Source organism: Cherax quadricarinatus, chromosome 72, assembly GCF_038502225.1.
Source record: "Cherax quadricarinatus isolate ZL_2023a chromosome 72, ASM3850222v1, whole genome shotgun sequence".
NCBI lineage: Eukaryota > Metazoa > Arthropoda > Malacostraca > Decapoda > Parastacidae > Cherax > Cherax quadricarinatus.
Window position 1 is genome coordinate 10,466,922 of NC_091363.1, and position 22,757 is coordinate 10,489,678.

At 42.5% G+C, this 22,757-nt stretch overlaps 1 protein-coding gene across 6 annotated transcripts in view; it reads left to right on the forward strand.

The window, feature by feature from the left end:
* The window catches only part of LOC128701254 (pancreatic triacylglycerol lipase-like), a 70,487-nt gene extending 48,767 nt beyond the window's left edge, over positions 1 to 21,720 (forward strand). For 5 of the 6 annotated variants that reach the window (XM_070100408.1, XM_070100414.1, XM_070100413.1 and 2 more), the window contains 4 exons: positions 737 to 861; positions 19,305 to 19,392; positions 19,645 to 19,825; positions 21,079 to 21,720. In XM_070100408.1, the coding sequence (XP_069956509.1) occupies positions 737 to 861; positions 19,305 to 19,392; positions 19,645 to 19,825; positions 21,079 to 21,424 (740 nt within the window). In that variant the 3' untranslated portion in view covers positions 21,425 to 21,720. The remainder of the gene's footprint in view (positions 1 to 736; positions 862 to 19,304; positions 19,393 to 19,644; positions 19,826 to 21,078) is intronic. The other variant, XM_053794852.2, reaches the window with a different exon arrangement.
* Positions 21,721 to 22,757: the final 1,037 nt, after the last annotated feature.

Sequence of the window (22,757 nt, forward strand, 5' to 3'; positions counted from 1 at the left end):
TATTTAGTTGTACATGTATTCTTGCTTTCTTGGTCTTGTGTGATAGAATGGAAGACATATTACAGAAATAGAGATGATTTTGATTGGTTTCAATCAAAATGTGACGTCACCATCCAATAAGTGTCAAACTAGCCATTCTAATACGCAGTCATGAATGGGTTGACATTATTTATACAATTATTACAATAATGCAGTAGTCTGCATAACAGTAAATCTTCTATTTTTTGTGTGAATAAAAATTCAAAATAGAAAGCCAGAGGGACCTGGAGACATGACTAATGAACAGAGAAAATGTTATTTTAGTGCCAGGAATGTCTGCATTGTTTATTCTGGACCCTATTTTGAAATTGGCATCTTTTTTAATTTACATGAAATTGGCGAACTTGCCAATTTCTGACCGCTTTATTGGGTAGTTGAAATTGGTAAATAGGTGGTTTCTTGTACTCAATCGATAGAACAAATGGAGTTCTAAAGAAATAGCTATGAGTTTGGTTGACTGGAACAATGGAATTGGCCGAAAATAGGGCTCAAAGTGGGCAAATCGCCAATGTGTATATATTGCCGAGATCGCTAACTTCGCAGGAGCGTAATTCCATAAGTTTTCCATGAAATTTTGTACTTTTGGCGTCATTACCATCGGAAAAATGTTCTCGATCATTTCATAAGAAATTTTTTTTTTCGAATATTTTGCGACAGAGAGACAGCTGACATGGTATTTTTTTATTTAATCGTACAGGTTTGGATCCAGCTGGCCTTACGTTTCACCAAGTGCCTCCTCAAGAGCGTATCGACTCTTCAGATGCTGGATATGTTGATATCATGCATGCTAATAGCTGCTACAACAAATGGAACCCCTGGGGGGTATGTGTTCTCAAAGATATTACAGCATTAATTGTACTGTATACTACATTAATTTTGCAATAATCATTATTTTTTTAACACACTGACTGTCTCCCACCAACATAGGGTGACCCCAAAAAAGAAGAAACACTTTCCCATCATTCAGTCTATAACTGTCTTGCCAGAGACACACTGATACTACAGTTCGTATACCCCTCCAAATTGCAGATATCCCTACCCCTTCAGGGTGCAGGCACTGCACCACTATCCCACCTTATCAGCCATGACCCAAAGAATTAATGCATTCATCATCATTTATTCTAGTTATCTTGCTAGAAGTGAGCAGACACCATCAGTGGTATAATTAGTTGAATGCTTAAGCATTCCAAAATCACTTTTGAAGTTCACTGCATTTGTGGCAGGATATGATGAAGTAACTTATCACAAGCCTGGTGCTCCGAGGTAATGATTCCATGGCCTAGCTTTAGCTAAGCGCCCATACATCTGGCTGTGTGGCTAAATTACCGTGTACTTTGATGCAGTGTGTGTAGGTTCAAATCCTGCTGTGGATTGAGAGAGAATGTTTATAAAGGGGTATGTAAATGAAGGGTTGATTTTTTTATGATAAAGTGGTTATGCTACAGTTGTTTTTGTTACAGTATTGTATAATAGTTCTAGTTTTCAGAATAATTTTTTAGAAAGTTGGGACATGCGATATTTATTGATGAATTAGTACGTATTTGAGAATATCCTATAATTTTTGTACAAGAATTGTTTGTTTTGCCAGATGAACCTGTTTGTATCATACTGGTAATTGTAGTCATCTCAACTGAATAACTCAAATGAATTTAGCACTTTTTTGTGACTTATTCTAACAGGGAAGCCAGTTAGCCGGACTTGAGTCCTGGAGGTGGGAAGCACAGTGCCTGTGCTCTGAAGGATGGGTGGAGATGTGTTACAGTTTTTGAATTGTAATGTAGGCTTACCTCTGGCAAGACAGCAATAGAGTGAGTGATTGTAATGAAGCAAATCATCTCCTTGAACCATACCCATGTTAAGGTGTGATAAATATTTGTTGTGAAGATTTCATGACTGTCCTTAATGTGTACTTCTTACTTATATTCTTCCCTACTTATTATGTGCATAGTTCTGTAACTCAGGTATAGGAAATGAATGCAGTATAACTAAAAAAAAAGGCTATGTAATGTACTCACCTATTTGTGGTTGCAGGGGTCAATTCATAGCTCCTGGCCCCGCCTCTTCACTGATTGCTACTAGTTCCTCTCTCTCCCTGCCCCATGAGCTTTATCATACCTCGCCTTAAAACTATGTATGGTTCCTGCCTCCACTACGTCACTTTCTAGGCTATTCCACGACCTGACTACTCTATGACTGAAGAAATACTTCCTAACATCCCTTTGATTCATCTGAGTCTTCAACTTCCAATTGTGACCTCTTGTGTCTGTGTCCCATCTCTGGAACACCCCGTCTTTGTCCACCCAAATTTCAGTGAGAAACTAAAGACACTAATAAGAACATAAGAACATAAGAACGAAGGAACACTGCAGAAGGCCTACTGGCCCATGTGAGGCAGGTCCAAGTCTCCTACCGGCTTAAGCCAATGCACCCAACCTAGTCAGGTCAGGTCACATTGACTTAAGGGAGGAACACGGCAACCGACCTGGTAGCACAAGCTATCAGGTCCAACTCACACCCACCCACATCCACTCCTGTATTTATCCAACCTATTTTTAAAGCTACACAACGTTCTGGCCTCTATAACTGTACTCGGGAGTTTGTTCCACTCATCCACAACTCTATTACCAAACCAGTACTTTCCTATATCCTTCCTGAATCTGAATTTTTCCAACTTAAAACCATTGCTGCGAGTCCTATCTAGGCTAGATATTTTCAGCACACTATTTACATCCCCTTTATTTATTCCTGTCTTCCATTTATACACCTCAATCATATCCCCCCTAATTCTACGTCTTTCTAGAGAGTGCAGATTCAGGGCCCTTAGTCTATCCTCATAGGGAAGGTTTCTGATACATGGGATCAACTTTGTCATCCTCCTTTGTACATTTTCCAGAGAATTTATATCCATTCTGTAATACGGTGACCAAAACTGTGCAGCATAATCTAAATGAGGCCTAACAAAGGATGTATAGAGTTGAAGAACAACCTGAGGACTCCTATTATTTATGCTTCTTGATATGAAGCCAAGGATTCTATTAGCTTTATTGCGAACACTTATGCACTGTTGTCTTGGTTTCAGATTACTGCTAACCAGAACTCCTAAATCTTTTTCGCAATCCGTAATATTAAGATCTACATTATTTAGTTTATATGTGGCATGGTTATTGTCCTGTCCAACATTTAGAACTTTGCATTTGTCTATATTAAACTGCATCTGCCACTTCTCCGACCACTGCATCAGTCTATTCAAATCTTCCTGGAGTGCTCGAATGTCCTCGTCAGAATTAATTCGACGGCCTATTTTGGTGTCATCGGCAAACTTGCCGATGTCGCTCTTTATGCCCTCATCTATGTCATTTATGTAGATTGTGAACAGCAGGGGGCCCAACACCGACCCCTGTGGAACACCGCTCGTGACGCTTCCCCACTCTGATTTCTCCCCATTTATGCAAACTCTCTGCTGCCTATTTGTCAACCATGCCTCTATCCAGGAAAAAATTTCTCCTCCTATTCCATGTGCTTTAATTTTCCTCAATAGTCTCTGATGTGGGACCCTGTCAAAAGCCTTACTGAAGTCCATATACACAATATCATATTCATTACCATGATCTACCTCCTCAAATACCTTAGTGAAAAAAGTTAATAAATTCGTAAGGCAGGAACGCTTCTTTGTAAAACCATGCTGAGATTCGTTGATTAATTTATGCTTTTCAAGGTGACTACGAACTGCCTCGGCAATTATTGATTCCATAAATTTTCCCACTATGGAGGTTAGGCTTATTGGTCTATAGTTTGAAGCTAAAGACCTGTCACCTGTTTTGAAAATAGGTATCACATTTGCCATTTTCCACTTATCTGGCACCCTGCCAGTTTGTAGTGATATGTTGAAAAGATTACCCAAAGGTGTGCTAAGCTCCTCTTTACATTCCTTTAGAACCCTTGCATACAGTTCATCAGGGCCTGGGGATTTGTTAGGTTTTAATTTATCTATTTGCCTAAGGACCATGTCACTTGTGACCCTAATCGTGCACAGTTTATTATCGTCCTGTTCTACATAATTTATCATTACTGGAATATCGCTGGTATCCTCCTGTGTAAAAACTGAGAGGAAGTATGTGTTAAAAATTCTACACATTTCCTTATCACTGTCAGTGAGCTGACCCGAGGAACTTTTGAGTGGGCCTATCTTGTCCCTGATCTTACTTCTGTATACCTGAAAGAATCCTTTTGGGTTAGTCTTCGATTCTCTTGCAACTTTAACCTCATAATCTCTTTTTGCTTTTCTAATTCCCTTTTTTATTTCTCTCTTTAACTGAATATATCGATTTCTTAATTGCCCCTCTCCTCTTTTGATTTGCCTATATATGCCTCTCTTTTGACCAATCAGATATTTTAATCTATTGTTCATCCATTTAGGATCATTTTTGTTTGATCTGATTTCCCTATTTGGAACATAATTTGACTGAGCAGCTAGAACTATGCCCTGGAAAGCATCATATCGGCAACCATCACCACCTACCTGACCCTTAGTCAGGTCATTCCAGTTCAGCCCACCTAAGTAATTTTTCAGTCCTATGAAATCAGCCAAGCGAAAGTCAGGGACGGAGACTTGATTGCCATTATTAGGGGAATTCCATGATATATTAAAACTGAGTGATTTGTGATCACTTTCCCCAAGCTCATCATTAACCTCAAGATTATTAATTAGTGTTTCCCTACTGGCAAGAACCAAGTCAAGGAGGTTATTTCCCCTAGTTGGCTCTGTCACAAACTGTTTTAAAAAACAATCCTGGATCGTATCAAGAAAGTCACCTGACTCTAAATTTCCTGTCAAATTGCTCCAGTCAATCTGTCTATAGTTGAAATCTCCCATTAGCACAACATTTTCGTATGTAGATGCCTTACGAATTTCGTCCCATAGAAGTTTACTGCACTCCTTATCAAGATTTGGGGCCCTGTAAATCACACCCAAAATTAGTTTTTCTCGGCCCTCGAGAAGCTGTAACCAAACAGATTCAGTGGCTGACGCTTCTAATTTAATATCTTGTCTAACACAACAATTTAAATTGTCTCTGATATACATCGCTACTCCACCACCTTTCCTGTTGACCCTGTCAGTGTGGAATAATTTATAGCCTTGTATGTGACATTCAGAGGGCATCTCTCTATCTTTCAGATTGAGCCAGGTCTCTGTTATAGCAATAATATCTGTTTCCTGCACTTGCAATTAATCTTAGCTCATCTATCTTATTTCTTACACTCCTGCTATTAGTATAGTAAACCTTAAGGGGACCTGATCTATTGTCTTTATTTATAACTTCATGCTGAATGCCTTTTATACATTTACTGTTTCCAACCCTAGTGTTGCAACCTGCTTGTTTCCCACACACACCCATACCTCTATCTTCTATCAGTTTAAAATCATAGGCATTTCACCAATGGCCTTCTCAATCGAGTCTGCAAGTGCTACCACCCCAGCCCCAGAGAGATGTACCCCATCCCTTGCATACATATCATGTTTGCCATAAAAGTTCTTCCAGTTGTCAATGAATGGGAGTGCAAGTTCCTTGCAGTATCTGTCTAGCCAGCAATTTACACCAATTGCCCTAGACAACCATTCATTTCCTACTCCCCTTCTAGGCAAGATGCTACATATGATTGGGATCCCTCCCTTAGACTTAATGAAATCTATAGCTGACCTGTACTTATCTAGCAGCTCTTCTCTCCTACCCTTCCCAATATCATTTCCACCAGCACTGAGACAGATAATGGGCTTGTTCCCATTACCTGACATGATATTATCCAGCCTGTTGACAATGTCCCCAACACCAGCTCTAGGGAAGCACACTCTATCTCTCATCTTCTTATTCCTATTACAAAAAGCACGGTCAATATATCTTACCTGAGAGTCACCAACCACAAGAATGCGCTTACCTCCATTAGCAGGGGCAGTAGTACCCTTACCTTCACTGGCCACTGAAGTACATTCATCCTGAAGAACAGAGAAGCGATTTCCTACCTTCAGATCTTCACTCTTAACTTTCCTTACTCTGATGCGCCTCCCATTACTGTGAACCACTCGCCACTTGTAGCAGGTGCTGGGCTGCACCTCACTGCTGGTAGCCGTTGCTACCTCCCCCACTACAGCCTCCTCACAGCGAGAGACAGACTGCACCTTACTGCTAGAAGCCTTATTCCCCACAACTCCAGCCACCTCACACTCTCTCCCAGACCCATCGAGGTGGACCTTCAGCCTCCTAATCTCCTCCTGGAGAAGCAAGACCTCCTCCTTCAACTCTCCAACCTCAACTTTTAAAACACTGCAGAAGCAAGCCATGCTTTGTAACCGTCCACGCTAATCCCCAAAGCAGCTCAGGGTCTGTGACCTCACGTGACGACTGACCACTGACAAACAGACAAATGAATAAGCACCACCTTCTCTTAGCTGGAGACTTCAACATCAACCTTGGCCTACTAGATGATCAGCCTGTAACTGATTTCATCAACAATATGAACAACACACTTCTCATACCAACAATAACTAAACCAACCAGGCTCACTGAGACAAGTGCAACCATAATAGACCACATATGGACCAATATACTAGCCCCCCTTAAATCAGGGATAATCACAGATAGCACTACAGACCACTACCCTACCTTCCTCTTGACAAACATTAGTAAACCACCACTTGAATACAACAAAGTTTCATTTAGACTCCATAATGAGGCCTCAATAAGGAAGTTCACAGCTGACCTAGAGACTGTTGACTGGCCTACAGAATTCTCCAAGGCCAATGGTATTGATGACTGGACAGACATTTTTCTTAACAAATTACTTAGACTATACAACAAACATTGTCCTATAAAAACGAAACAGATCACAAACTTGGTTGCCCATGGCTAACCAGCACCATTCTGAAATCCATTGATAAGAAACACCAATATGAAAAGCAATATAGGCAGGGCTTAATACACAAAGATATTCTTAAACACTATTCATCAGTCCTCACCAAAGTAATAAAGAAAGCCAAACAACTATACTACTCCAGTAGATTCACTGACACAAGAGGAGATATAAAAAAGACCTGGAAAACACTCTCTCAGATTCTAGGGACCCACAAACTGAAAAAAAACAAGAATATTGCCCTAACTAAACCTAATGAAACACCACTGCATCCCACTGACACAGCTAACAAGATAAACGACTTCTTCTCAACCATAGGTTCTAATCTCGCCAATAAAATTCCACATACCAATGCCCATGCCGGGGACTACCTAGATGGGAATTTCCCAAATTCCTTCTATCTTGCTCCAACTGAGCCCATGGAAGTCACTGAGATTATAAAGTCACTTAAAAATAACTCAGGGAATCTGTCTCATGTCCCACCATTATTGTACAAGAGAGCGGCCCATGTCCTCTCGCATGCTATCTCATTACTTTTTAACAAGTCACTAGAAACTAGCACCTTCCCGAAACTACTCAAGACGGCAAGGGTTACACCAATACATAAAGGTGGTGACCCTACACATTTAAACAACTATAGGCCAATATCAAACTTACCATTACTATCCAAAATCTTTGAGAAACTCGTGCACAGGAGACTATATTCATTTATAACCGCACAAAACATACTCAACCCCTGCCAATTTGGATTCAGGAAAAATAAAAGCACTAACGATGCAATCATAAAAATGCTAGATCTGCTTTACACAGCATTGGAAAATAAGGAATATCCACTAGGAATTTTTATTGACCTAAGAAAAGCTTTTGACACAGTAGACCACGGCATCCTATCCACAAACTTGACCATTATGGTATAAGAGGCCATGCGCTTGCATATTTCAAATCTTACCTTATTAATAGGTATCAGTATGTCACCATTAAGACACAGCCACTTGATACTGGAGTTCCGCAGGGAAGTGTCCTTGGTCCCCTGCTCTTCCTCATATACATCAATGATCTTCCAAACGTATCTCAACACCTGAACCCCATTCTCTTTGCTGATGACACGACTTATGTCATCTCTCACCCTAATCTTGCCACCCTCAACACCATTGTTAATGAGGAGCTGATCAAAATATCGACTTGGATGACAGCCAATAAACTTACACTTAACACTGACAAAACCTACTACATTATGTTTGGTAGCAGAGCAGGAGATGCGCAAAGTAACATTAAGATCGACAACACTCTAATTGCCAGGCATAATGAGGGCAAATTCCTAGGCCTATGCCTCGACAACAACCTGAACTTCAGCAGCCATATCCAACACATAACCAAAAAAAAAGTATCCAAAACGGTTGGGATCCTCTCCACTCTTCAAGGGGGGGCTCCTTGGCGTAGTGAAGAGGCTCTTGGTCTGAGGAATTAGCCCTGTCGGTCTTCTTCCTCAGACCGAACCTAATTACCCCCCATTCTCCCCTCCCCTATCCCATCCTCCCCTTTTTCCATTCCTCCTCCTCCTCCCCACCCCTCCCTTTTGCCCTTCCTCTTTTTTGGCCTTTGGGATTTCTTCCACAGGTGCGCTAGTTCCTAGGTAGGGGAAAGGACACCGGGGTCCATCCCATTCCGTTGAGGTTCTTGGCAGTGGCATAGTTTGCCGTGGAATCTGGATCGCCTGGGGATGTCCCGATCCCTCTTCGGTATCCCGGAGTAGCTTTGGGTGTCTTTCGGGCGACGGGTGTATCTCTGGAAGCCACCTTTCGGATTCCGGGGGTGGTGGCCGAAGGAGGTATGCTTTGTGGCGGATATCAGGCCGCCCTCTCTTTTGTCCACCGAGGTAGCTCGGCAGATGTGAGGTTGCTATCCCGGATTGCTGGTTTACTGGCATGAAGGGTAGGGTATGGCACGGGTTCCATGCTGCATCTGCGCTACTAGCGGTGCTGAGGTCCTCTTGGGCGCAGATGGAGATTTCCGGCCCTTTTATTCCTCCTGGGAACTATTCCTCCCTGCTCCCCCCTTTTTTTATTCTTTTTTTTATTTTTATTTTATTTTCTTCTTTCTTTTTTTTCTTAAAAACAAAAAGCAAAGGAGTAACCTAACCATGGAGAACCCAATCCATGAACCCACTACCCCTGGGCCCCTTCTTGATACCGCACCCCATTCTGACCCTGCGTTGTGTTTAGACCACTCTTCGGACACTCCTGATGCCCCTGTACCTCTTGCTGGTGCTGTTTCCTCACCTGCTTCAGGTACCGGGGCTTTGACTGACTCCTTCGATTTGTCTGAACTCCGCTCTCCTTTGACTATGCTTCTGGCTTCTCCCTCTACGGTACGGCAATTTTCTCATCGCCCACCCATTTCACGCCGGACCAACTCCGGTCCTACTCCTAAATGCCAATGTCAATCTCCTGATGATGCTCCTTCGTTACCTTCCCATTCTACTCGGAAAAGACCGACACGTCAAGCACTCCCTCTCCACGCTCAGTTTCGGACCACACAATGGACTAAATTCTTTACTTTAAGACCAACTTCTTCTTCTGCCTACCTTTCTGACCATAGTATTGGCAAAGCGCTCCTGCGTCATGTTGGTCGAGATATTTCATTTCATGCTCTCAAGAGCGGTACGCGCATCGTCACTGTCCAGAATGCTACCCAAGCTCATGATCTTTCTCTCCTTTCGAATATCGATACTACTCCTATCACTATTGAAAAACATCTTTCTCTCGATTCTTGTAGTGGTACTGTCATTCTGCCCCATACCATAGTCCAACAGAATTTCCAATCATGTGGCAGTGACATTTTTGAACAGCTGGAACTCCAGGATCTCCCAATCCTCAAAGTAGACACTTATGTCCTTCCTGCCCGGGGGCGGAGACGTTACTCTTGCAATGTGGCTCGTTTAACTTTTGACAGCCGAGAACTCCCGTCCTCTGTATATGTCGTGGGACATCGGTTACAAGTTCGAAAGGTGATACCTACACCGCAACAATGTAGAAATTGCTGGCGTTTTCGCCACCCAGCGAAATATTGCAGATCTATGGCCGAATGCCCAGTCTGTGGTGCCGACGACCATTCTAATACATCTTGCAGTCAACCTCCATTTTGCCTTAATTGTAATGAAGCTCACCCTTCGTACTCCCGCCGTTGCCAGGTCTACTTAAATGAACGTGAAATCCGTTGCCTCAAAGAGGCAGAAGGTCTCCCTTATGCTATGGCAGTTACTCATCTCTGCCTCCAAGGGAGACTACCCCGTGTTTCTTATTCTTGTGTTTCCAAACATCCCCCCACTTCTGGGGTCCCATCTTCTGCAGCCTCCTCTGTTGTTACCCCTCCCACAGCCACTCCGGCATCTAATCCTTTTGCTGTCCTTGGCTCTGACGTCCCGATTACAACTCAGTCTGTTCTCACATCTTCGCGTCCTTCCTCACAAGCCCCAGTATCAAGAAGACCTCGTACGACACCTGATACCAATCGCCCCTCTACTTCTCAGAAGTCCAAAAAATCCACATTGCTCAAATCTTCTTTGCCCCTTCCTTCCCTTCTTCCACCTCCACACTTTACCTTTACAGTCTCTGTACCTAGTTCTTCCCCTCTCTCTGGCTCTATTACAAGTGTGGAGATTCACCCTCCTCCTCGTACTATGCCTTCCACCCCCGTCCCCTCCCAAGTTTCTCCCTCTTCTGCCACCTCCAAAGTTTCTGCCTCTTCTGTCCCCCCCCCACACTTCATCTCCAGTCCCTTACACTCTTCCCTCCCCCTCTACTTTGGTACAGTCCATTACTGTCCCAATCTTTACTCACCCTCCTCCTTCTATCTCCAATATGGTCTCCCATACATCTTTGAATTCAGAAACACTTGAAGCCATTTCAGAATATATTGCAGAGACTAAACCTTCAATGGACACTGATTCACTTCCTGTTCCTTCTCTTCCCTCTCCTCCATCTTCACAACCCCATTCTTCGCAACGCTTCGTTCCTTCGCTGCTTGAACGTCTTCCAGTGCCACCACACGTTGACTTTTCTAACCCCTCTAGTCCGTAGGTGCCTTTACCTACAGATTCCTGGTATTTTCTTCATCGCCAATCATGGCCTATTTACAGTGGAATATCCGTGGCCTCAGGGGTAATCGGGGTGAGCTTCAGATGTTGCTTTCCAGGTTTTCCTCTGTTGGTGCTTGCTTACAAGAACCAAAATTATACTCGGCTGTTTTCCAACCTATCTCAGGCTATAATTTATTGTATTCTTCGGAACCTTTCTCAGATGGGACCTTTAATGAAAGTGCCCTTCTTCTACGCAATGATATTCCGTACTGTCAACTATTTGTCCATACCTCGCTGCATTACACTGAAGCCCGTATCCACTTGAATAAGTGGTTTACAATATGTTCTTTATATCTCTCTCCTTCTCGAGCATTTTCTATCCCAGACTTTGCCTTTCTTGTTTCATCCTTACCACCACCACTTCTGTTACTTGGTGATTTTAATGCCCACCATTTCCTCTGGGGGGGGGGGTCTCATTGTGACTCACGTGGCATCCAGTTGGAGGCTTTTCTCGCCTCTCACCCCCTCCATGTTTTAAATACGGGTACTCCCACCCATTTTGATCCTCGTACTCATACTCTCTCTTGCATCGATCTATCAGTCTGCTCTTCCTCCACTGCACTAGACTTCACCTGGTCTTTTCTACCGGACTTACATGACAGCAATCATTTTCCAATCATTCTTACTTCTCCTTCCTATTCACTACCTTTCCGTAGCCCTCGCTGGCAATTTGATCGGGCAAATTGGGATCTTTACTCACACCTCACTGCTTTTAGTGAAGTTCCTTCTTCATCCACCATTGATGAGCTCCTACACATCTTCTCGACGTCAGTTTATACCGCAGCTTCTCATTCTATACCCCAAACCTCAGGCAGGCATTCTCAGAAGTGCGTGCCTTGGTGGTCTCCTGCTTGTGCTCGTGCAGTACGTTTGAAACGCGCTGCATGGGGCAGGTACTGATACAATAGAACCGCTGAGAGACTTCTTGATTTTAAGCAGAAGCGTGCGATCGCTCGCCGTGTCATCCGTGAAGCTAAACGCACTTGTTGGCGAGACTATGTTTCCACCATCACCTCTGCTTCTTCTATGAGTGCAGTCTGGAAAAAAGTGAGGAAATTGAGTGGTAAATACTCTCCTGACCCGGCTCCTGTTCTACGGGTCGCTGGTGTTGATGTAGCAAACCCTCTCGACGTTGCCATTGAACTTGGCACACATCTGGTCCGTATTTCCCGAGGGCTCCATCTATGCCCCTCGTTTCTTTCCTCAAAGTCTGCCAGAGAGTTAGTACCCTTGGACTTTTCTTCTCTCAGAGAAGAACAGTATAATGTGCCTTTTACACTTCAAGAACTAGAGGCAACGCTCTCAGCTTGCCGATCATCGGCAGCTGGGCCTGACGACATTCATATTCGTATGTTACAACATTTACATCGGTCAGCCCTTGTAGTCCTCTTACACCTCTTCAATCTTATTTGGGCACAAGGAGTTCTTCCCCATTGTGGAAATCTGCCATTGTTCTCCCTTTCCGCAAACCGGGTACTACAGGACATGATGCCTCCCACTATCGTCCCATCACTCTTACTAGTGCAGTTTGCAAAGTGATGGAACGTCTCGTAAATCGACGTTTAATGTGGTATTTAGAGACGCACAACAGTCTCTCCGCTAGTCAATATGGCTTTCGTAAGGGTCGTTCTACCATAGACCCCTTACTACACTTGGATACGTATGTTCGTAATGCCTTTGCGAATAATCACTCAGTTATTGCCATATTTTTTGACCTTGAGAAGGCATATGACACAACTTGGAGGTATAATATTTTGGCCCAGGCCCATTCCTTAGGCCTCCGAGGCAATCTACCATCCTTCCTTAAGAACTTTTTAACTGACAGACATTTCTGTGTTCGAGTCAATAATGTTCTTTCCCCGCTCTTCGTCCAAGCTGAAGGTGTCCCTCAGGGATGTGTTCTAAGCACAACACTTTTTCTCCTTGCTATAAATGATTTGGCCTCTGTTCTTCCACCCAATATTTGGTCATCACTCTATGTTGATGACTTCGCTATTACTTGTGCAGGCCCTGACTGTCATCTTATTACAGTTTCTCTCCAGCATGCGGTCGACCGTGTTTCCACTTGGGCCACCACGCATGGGTTTAAATTTTCAAGTACCAAAACTCACCAAATTACTTTCACTAGACGCTCTGTTATCTCCGATCATCCTTTGTATCTCTATGGCTCCCGTATCCCCGAACGTGATACAGTCAGGTTTCTAGGCCTTCTCTTTGACCGTAGGTTATCCTGGAAACCTCACATTACCTCTCTGAAGGCAACTTGTCACAGCCGGCTAAACCTTCTTAAAACCCTTGCTCATCTTTCCTGGGGAGCTGATCGTCGAACTCTGCTTCGCCTACATTCAGCCCTCGTTTTATTGAAACTCGATTATGGTGACCAGATTTATTCCGCGGCCTCTCCTGCTACTCTCTCTAGCCTTAACTCTATCCATCACCAAGGATTGCGTTTGTGCCTTGGTGCTTTTCGCTCTTCCCCTGTTGAGAGCCTCTATACAGAAGCGAATGTTCCATCCTTGTCTGATCGCCGTGATGCCCATTGCCTTCGCTACTATGTAAGCTCTCACGATCTACACAATCCTTCCATTTATAGAATGGTCACCGATATTAGTAGACATTCTTTATTCGTTCGCCGCCCCTGTTTGCTCCGTCCCTTTTCTCTTCGCCTACATTCACTCTTGTCTTCACTTCAGTTACCACCTTTATATGTTCATGTAGCATCTCACTTTTCCCTACCCCCCTGGGAAGTTCCATCTGTTCGGGTCTGTTCTTTCTCACTCCCTTGCTCGAAAGCTCAACTGCCTACAGTGGCTTCCCGCTCTCTTTTTCTTGATCACTTCCACTCCCATTCTCATGCCACCGCTGTGTACACAGATGGCTCTAAGTCTTCAGACGGCGTCGGATTCGCAGCAGTGTTTCTGGACAGTGTCGTGCGGGGGCATTTACTATCTTCAGCTAGCATTTTTACTGCTGAACTGTATGCCATTCTTGCAGCACTTATTCGTATCTCATCTATGCCTTTGTCATCATTTGTAGTAGTCTCAGACTCCCTTAGTGCTCTACAGGCTATACGAAAATTTGATACATCTCATCTCCTAGTTCTCCGTATCCAACTTTGGCTACGCCGTATCTCTACGAAGCATAAAGATATTATTTTTTGTTGGGTCCCTGGTCATGTTGACGTACAGGGCAATGAACAGGCAGACACTGCTGCGCGGTCAGCAGTACATGACCTACCAATTTCCTGTAGAGGTGTTCCATTTCGGGACTATTTTGCTACAATAGCTGCCCACCTTCGCGCCCATTGGCAACAACGTTGGTCAACTCTACTTGGTAACAAACTTCATTCTATTAAACCGAGCATAGGTTACTGGCCGTCTTCTTGTCATCAGTGCCGTGGTTGGGAGACCACTCTCTCCCGTCTTCGCATTGGCCACACTTGTCTTACTCATGGGTATCACATGGAGAGGCACCCTGTACCTCTCTGTGAGCAGTGTCAAGTTCCAGTATCGATTAGCCACATTCTGTTAGACTGCCCTCTCTATCAACAAGCACGCAGAATTTACCTCCAACGCCGTCTTCGTTCTACTACTTTCTCTTTACCTTCCCTTCTTGCTGATGGACCCTCCTTTAATCCTGACTCTCTCATTGACTTCTTGACAATGACTGATTTACTCCACAAACTCTGATGATGATACCTTACGCACTCCCCTCAGCCCTTTCTAGCTCAGTCTCTTGCTGCCCTTTACCCTTTCACCATCCACTGCTCCGCTGTTATCCGTAACCTATTACTCATCCACCTCCCTTTTGCCACCTGATGCCCTCGCTTCCTTCCTGCCCTGCAGCGCTGTATAGCCCTTGTGGCTTAGCTCTTCTTTTTGATTATAATAATAATGGGATCCTCTCCAAGATACGATACTACGTGCCGCAAACTGCCCTTCTCGCACTATACCATTCACTTATATATCCATACCTCACCTATGCTATCTGTGCTTGGGGTTCAACTGCAGCAACACACCTAAAGCCAATAATAACCCAACAAAAAGCCGCAGTAAGAACAATCACTAAATCCCATCCCTGGCAACACACCCCCCCACTCTTCATAGATCTAAACTTACTCCCTGTTCAGTACATCCACACTTACTACTGTGCAATCTACATCTACAGGACCTTAAATTCCAATATTAACCTTGACCTAAAACACTTTCTTGATAGTTGCGACAGAACCCACAGGCACAACACCAGACACAAACATCTCTATGACATTCCCCGTGTCAGACTAAACCTTTACAAAAATTCATTGTATGTCAAAGGCCCTAAAATCTGGAACACCCTACCTGAAAATTCTAAAACTGCAGACGCATTCATCACCTTCAAAACTACCATCAGAAAACATCTTATCTCCCTGATACACCCTGTCAACTAATTACACGAATACCACCTCGTGGTTAACACTTACACTCGCCCACCCATTTGACCATAAACAGAAATATCAATCTCAATCTCAAAATAATGAATCTTAACTAGTCATAAGTTGGCCTGTGATACTCCAATACTGAAACTATGTATAGTGCCAAAACAAAAGCATTCACATTGCTAAACTCACAAACTAGTATTTAGTCACTTAGCGATAATACCAACTTACCTCATAATTTTGTAATATTTTAAACTTAAGATTTAATTTAAGTCTGCCCGAAATGCCTAGCCATGCTAGGTGTTCTAGTGGTACACTCTGTAATTATTATTTTACTACATATAAACCACACAATAACCAAATTCTGTAAACTCAGCATTGTAATCCTTATAGAGAATAAACTTTGAATTTGAATTTGTCTATTCCGCGCAGTATTTTATATGTCGTTATCATGTCTCCCCTGACCCTCCTGTCCTCCAGTGTCGTCAGGCCGATTTCCCTCAACCTTTCTTCGTAGGACAATCCCTGTATTATTATAATCAAAAAGAAGCGCTAAGCCACAAGGACTATACAGCGCTGCAACAATCCCCGTAGCTCTGGGACTAGTCTTGTTGCAAACCTTTGCACTTTCTCTAATTTCTTGACGTGCTTGACTAGGTGTGGATTCCAAACTGGTGCTTCATACTCCAGTATGGGCTTGACGTAAATGGTATACAGAGTCTTGAACGAATCCTTACTGAGGTTTGGAACGCTATCCGTAGGCTTGCCAGGCGCCCGTATGCTGCAGCAGTTATCCGATTGATGTGCGCCTCAGGAGATATGCTCTGTGTTATACTCACCCCCAGATCTTTTTTCTTGAGTGAGGTTTGCAGTCTTTGGCCATCTAAACTATATTGTGTCTGCGGTCTTCTTTGCCCTTCCCCAATCTTCATGACTTTGCACTTGGCAGGGTTAAACTCAAGGAGCCAGTTGCTGGACCAGGCTTGTAGCCTGTCCAGGTCACTTTGTAATCCTGCCTGATCCTCATCCGATTTGATTCTTCTCATTAACTTCACATCATCTGCAAACAAGGACACTTCTGAGTCTATCCCTTCCGTTATGTTGTTCACATATACCAAGAACAGCACAGGTCCTAGGACTGACCCCCTGTGGAACCCCGCTTGTCACAGGCGCCCCTCAAGGAAGGTTCCTTGATGTTGGTGAGGGGCTCTTGATTTAGGGAATTGGATCTGTGCTCCAGTTCCCCGAATTAAGCCTGAATGCCTTCCACATCCCCCCCCCAGGCGCTGTATAATCCTCCGGGTTTAGCGCTTCCCCCTTGATTATAATAATAATAATAATTGTCACAGGCGCCCACTCTGACACCTCGTCGCGTACCATGACTCGTTGTTGCCTCCCTGTCAGGTATTCTCTGATCCATTGCAGTGCCTTTCCTGTTATGTGTGCCTGATCCTCTAGCTTTTGCAGTAACTTCTTGTGAGGAACTGTGTCGAAGGCCTTCTTGCAGTCCAAAAAAATGCAGTCGATCCACCCCTCTCTCTCTTGTCTTACTTCTGTCACCTTGTCATAAAACTCTAGTAGGTTTGTGACACAGGATTTTCCTTCCCTGAAACTGTGCTGGTTGTCAATTATACACTTGTTTCTTTCCAGGTGCTCCACCACTCTCCTCCTGATGATCTTCTCCATGACCTTGCATACTATACACGTTAGTGATACAGGTCTGTAGTTTAGTGCCTCATGTCTGTCTCCCTTTTTAAAAATTGGGACTACATTTGCCATCTTCCATACCTCAGTCAGTTGCCCAGTTTCAAATGATGTGTTGAAGATCTTTGTTAATGGCACACACAATATCTCTGCTCCCTCTTTAAGGACCCATGGAGAGATGTTGTCTGGTCCCACCGCCTTTGAGGTGTCAAGTTCGCATAGCAGCTTCTTCACCTCCTCCTTGGTTATATGTACCTCATCCAGCACTTGCTGGTGTACCCCCCTGTTCTGATTTCCTGGAGTCCTACTGGTTTCCACTGTAAATACTTTTTTAAATCTCGTGTTGAGCTCCTGACATACCTCTCGGTCGTTTCTTGTGAATTCCCCATCACCCTTCCTCAGTCTGATTACCTGGTCCTTGACTGTTGTTTTCCTCCTGATGTGGCTGTACAACAGCTTCGAGTCAGTCTTGACTTTCGATGCTATGTCATTTTAGTATTGTCGCTGAGCCTCCCTTCTTATCTGTGCATATTCGTTTCTGGCTCTTCGGCTAGTCTCTTTATTTTCCTGAGTTCTCTGTCTTCTGTACCTTTTCCATTTTCTAGTACATCTAGTTTTTGCCTCCCTACACCTTTAGGTGAACCAAGGACTCGTTCTGTTCTTCCCATTATTTCTATTTCCCATGGGAACAAACCTCTCCTCTGCCTCCTTGCATTTTGTTGCCACATAGTCCATCATTTCTTGTACTGGTTTTCCTGTCAGTTCCCTCTCCCACTGAATGTCTTGAAGGAAGTTCCTCATGCCTGAGTAGTTCCCCCTTTTGTAGTTTGGTTTTTCCCACCCTATTCCTGCTACTCTCTCCACTTGGAGCTCAACTATGTAGTCGAAGCACAGAACCACATGATCACTAGCTCCCAGGGGCCTTTCATACATGATGTCCTCAATGTCCGAACTACTCAAGGTGAATACAAGGTCCAGTCTTGCTGGTTCATCCTCTCCTCTCTCTCTGGTAGTGTCTCTAACATGTTGATGCATGAGGTTTTCCAGTACCACATCCATCATCTTGGCTCTCAATGTTTCGGGACCCCCATGGGGCTCCAGGTTTTCCCAGTCAATCTCCTTGTGATTGACTTGGCCTCCTGCAGTTCTGTGGTGGGTTATACATTACTGCAATTATCATCTTATGTCCCTCAGACTGGATTGTTCCTACTAAGTAGTCCCTTTTGCCCGTGCCATCCATTCCTTCCATTTTCTCAAAACCCCACTGGTTTTTAATGAGCAGTGCAACTCCTCCTCCCCCTCTCCTCCCTCTGTCTTTCGTGAAGATTTGATATCTGTATGGAAAGATTGAATCTGTTATCATTCTGGTGAGTTTTGTTTCTGTGAGTGCTATTATGTCTGGGGATGTCTCCTTGATTCTTTCGTGCCACTCCTCATACTTATTTGTTATTCCATCTGCATTTGTATACCACACCTTCAACTTCTTCTCTAAGACTGTGGTCTGGGAGGTGTATTGGGGTTGGGGAAGTGGGAGACCTGATAAGGAACTATGGGTGGTTGCTGTGGGGGTGGAGTTTGTAATGCAGTGGGTGGGGGCATTGGATGTGGCATGGGTGTTTTGGTTTAGAGTGCTTGGTTGCACTCTGGTTGACCTGGTTGGGAGGCTTCTATAGGAAGTTATGAGGGAGGCTGTATTTGATCTTCTTCCTGTGTCTGGGATCTCCTGTCTGTCTTCTCCATCCCCTCTCTTTCCTCCTTTCGCTTTTGTACCATCTCTCTCAGTTTCTGCCTTTCTTCTTGTGTTCTGTCGCATCATTATTATTATTACTGTAACATCTATAAATGATTTACTAATATCCCTATTACTGTAAAAGATGTAAATTAACTAAAGAAATGTATTAAAGGATGACCATTCTCGCTTAGTGATGTTCCCATTTGATCATGGGGTTGTTTCTTCTTTTTTGGATCACCCTGTCTCGGTGGGAAATGGCTGATATGTTAATAAAAAAAATATATTCTAACACTTTATGTACTTTTCTTTTAAGGTGTTTCATTGCCTTTTGCATTTTGTGTTGTCTCCCAATTTTCTCCTGATATTTGCAGGATTGTTATGGTCTCAATGAAAACCTTGGCCACAGTGATTTTTGGCCTAATGGGGGTGAGCACCAACCTGCATGTCAACAAGCTAATGGTAAGCAGTAGCCCGGAACCTAACCTGCTGTATAATGGGGCCCTCCTGTATATGACAATAGCATACTGAGATGTAGTGTGTGTGGATACCCTGGACTTATTTATATTGCTCATTCCTACACAAATATTGGAGTCATACTGTTTCTCTTTAATTTACAATTATTACACATTTGTTAATAAAATTTATTTTTTTTTCCTTTAAAAACTGTGTATATTATAACATTGCTTTTAACTTAATACATGATTATATCAGTTACAGGTGATTATGGTTGTGACCATATGATGGCTTATAAATATTATGCAGAAAGCTTTGACTATGGGATTGACAAAACGTATTTCTTAGCAAGAAATTGCTCAGACTGGGCAACATATAAAAAGGGAAACTGCTCATGTGGGGATGATGCTCAATATATGGGCTTCTTTGTCAACACCAGGTAATGTTTGTAAAATTTGAGTTATGAAGGTGTATTGCTTTTCATAATAAACACATGTTTATACTGTGCATTCTCCATGGGGAAGTGGAAAAGAATTCTTCCTCTGTAAGCCATGCATGTCGTAAGAGGCGACTAAAATTACCAAGAGCAAGGGGCTAATAACCCCTTGTCCTGCATATATTACTAAATTTAAAAGGAGAAACTTGCAGTTTTCCTCTTGGGCCACCTACCTCAGTGGGATGTGGCCAGTTTGTTGAAAAAAATTTGTTCCTTTATCATTCTCTTTTCTGAAGACCAAAAAGGCACAATACTGTGACTAGAACAGTACACAAATAACCCGCACATAGGAGAGAGAAGCTTATGATGATGTTTTGGTTCACTTCAGACTGAAACGTAATCATAAGCTTCTGTTTCCTATGTGCCGGTTATTTGTATATTCTCTTTTCTAATCAATACTAGGTCTTATGTTGATGTGTCACCATCTCTTATCTGTTCCCAGTCTAATTTTGTGATGCATAAAGAAATCAGTCACTACCTTGAGGAATTTGAGAAACCATATATTACCATTCCAACTTCATTGGTTATCCAGTGTATCATTGTTATTATTAAAATCAAAAAGAAGTGCTAAACTTACTAGGGTCATACAGTGATACTATCCAATGTATTAATTTATATTTAAATCTGTATTAGAATGATTTTAGCCTTCTAAAGTCGCTTTTTCTCAACATCTGCCTTAGTATAATGTGCAGTTCTTCATTTAGCTTCATATAATTCCCTGTCTCTCATGTGTTATGTGGTATGTTGTAAATATAATAAATCTTTCATATTTGTTCTGAATTTCTACCAATAAAATTTCAATATTTGTTTTTATTCACATAGCTAGTTAGGCAGACTTGAGTCTTGGAGGTGGGAAGTACAATGCCTGCATTTTAAAGGAAAGGTTTGGGATATTGGCTGTTTGGAGTGACATCGAAACTGTCACATCTGGGCACCTTTGCAAAGATGTTGATTATGTGTGAATGATGGTGAAAGTGTTTCTTTCTTATTTGGGTCACCCTGCCTCAGTGGGAGACTGCTGGCATGTTGGAAAAAAAAAAAACTAGCTTTTCATTTATTAGTGTTACTAATCCTTTCATTCTCTGCAATTCATGAATGGCTTTTTCACTTGCAATAGATATTTCTAGACATCAGTATGCATGTTCTGTAGTGTACCTTTAAACTAGGGTAATAAATCTTTCTCTTTTTTTTTCCAGAATGAACGGCACATTTTATTTGAAGACAAATATTACTTCGCCCTTTGCCTTGGAAGATGCAGTGTGCTCTCCTGGCAATGCCTTATATGTGGAGATTCAAAAAATTCTTGTGATTCTTGGTGCAGTCTTCTCTGTTTTAGTAGTATTGGGAAGCACTGTTGTTGTAGGGATCACCAAAGGAAGAAAACAGCAGCAAGTGAAGAGCAGCTTGCTTACAAATGAAGAAGGCCATGAGGACGAATCTCAGATGGAAAATGAATCTCTGGCAAGTGAGAGAGAGGAGGGTGATGTGTTTGAGTGTATTACAGATGATGAATTTTATAGTGATCACTCGGGTAAAGAATGAGTGACAAATGAGGAAAGACAAGGTATGGCTGAATATTTCAATACTCACTTTGCATAATTTTTTTTTTTTTCAACAAGTCGGCCGTCTCCCACCACTATTTATGCATTTTTAGCTACAGTAAGATTAAGTCACTGCTAAATTAAGTAAATGTGCAATAGTGAAGTTCTTAATAAGAGTAATGGAAATGTGATGATATACTATAAAGCTTTTGTTGGAGCTGGTGTCCACTGATGAAGAAGAATTGTTATAATTTATAGAGTTCTTGTATTGTATATTTATAAAAAAATTTAAATACTTATTATTTTTTATTGCTTGGATTATACATCCTTATCCAGAATCGTACTGCTATTCATTTAGAAATATTGAACTAAATAAAGATTACTGCAGGTGCAATAAAGTGTAATGAGCACAGATCACTACAAATCTTCCATACGAGTGAAAAGAGAGGAAGAATGAGGTTTCAGCTGTAGGTTGAAATATACCGATTACCATTCTTCCTTGTTTTTCTCTCACACGAGATTTTCTCTCAAGATTACTATTCATGGAGAAGTTCAAAACTCGTAAGGGTTGTACAGCACCTGGGATTACAATACTGCTCATGTTATGTTCCTGAAAATCAGTGTGTAATTAAAAGCACATTGCATGAAATGAATATATGGTAAAAATGGTGGTTCTAGACTCCTCCATATCTCTTCCCCCCCCTCCCCCCCCCAAAAAAAAAGAAAATGCTATTGTACTAGGTAAAAATTACTACTTTACAGTATAATTTACATTCTGGTAGTGCTTTCTTCTTGAAATGGAAGAACATGGTGAGAGTTACGGCAGTGGTTCACGTGAACTGAGTCGTCAGTAGTTGATGGTTGTATTATGATGCCTATGTATTCAATTATGCATTTGTGGTCTGGTTTAGCTTGTTACTATGAATTTTTATTACATTCAGGGGGGAGTGCTAAACCCATATGGGTCATTCAGAGGCTGGGGAAATAAGAGGCATTCAGGTTCGATTAAAGGAATTGGAGCACAGGTCCAATTCCTAGGGTCAAGAGCCCCTCCCATGCATCAAGGAACCTCCCTTGAGTGGTTTTCTTTTTTAACCATAAAAAATGTTATGCAGTTGATAAGGAACCATTGCTTGTTCCAGAATACTCTTCAGACCAATACTTAGACGTTTGTCATAATAATTTTCAATCAAATGTTCTGCAATTTTACCAATAATGTGGAATTTCTCACATAACTCCTTCAGTGTTAGCTAATTTTTAGGTCGTTCCTCTTATATACCTCTTGTAACTAAGAATTAAGCATCTCCAGCAATTGTTCAGTTGTTTAAAATCAT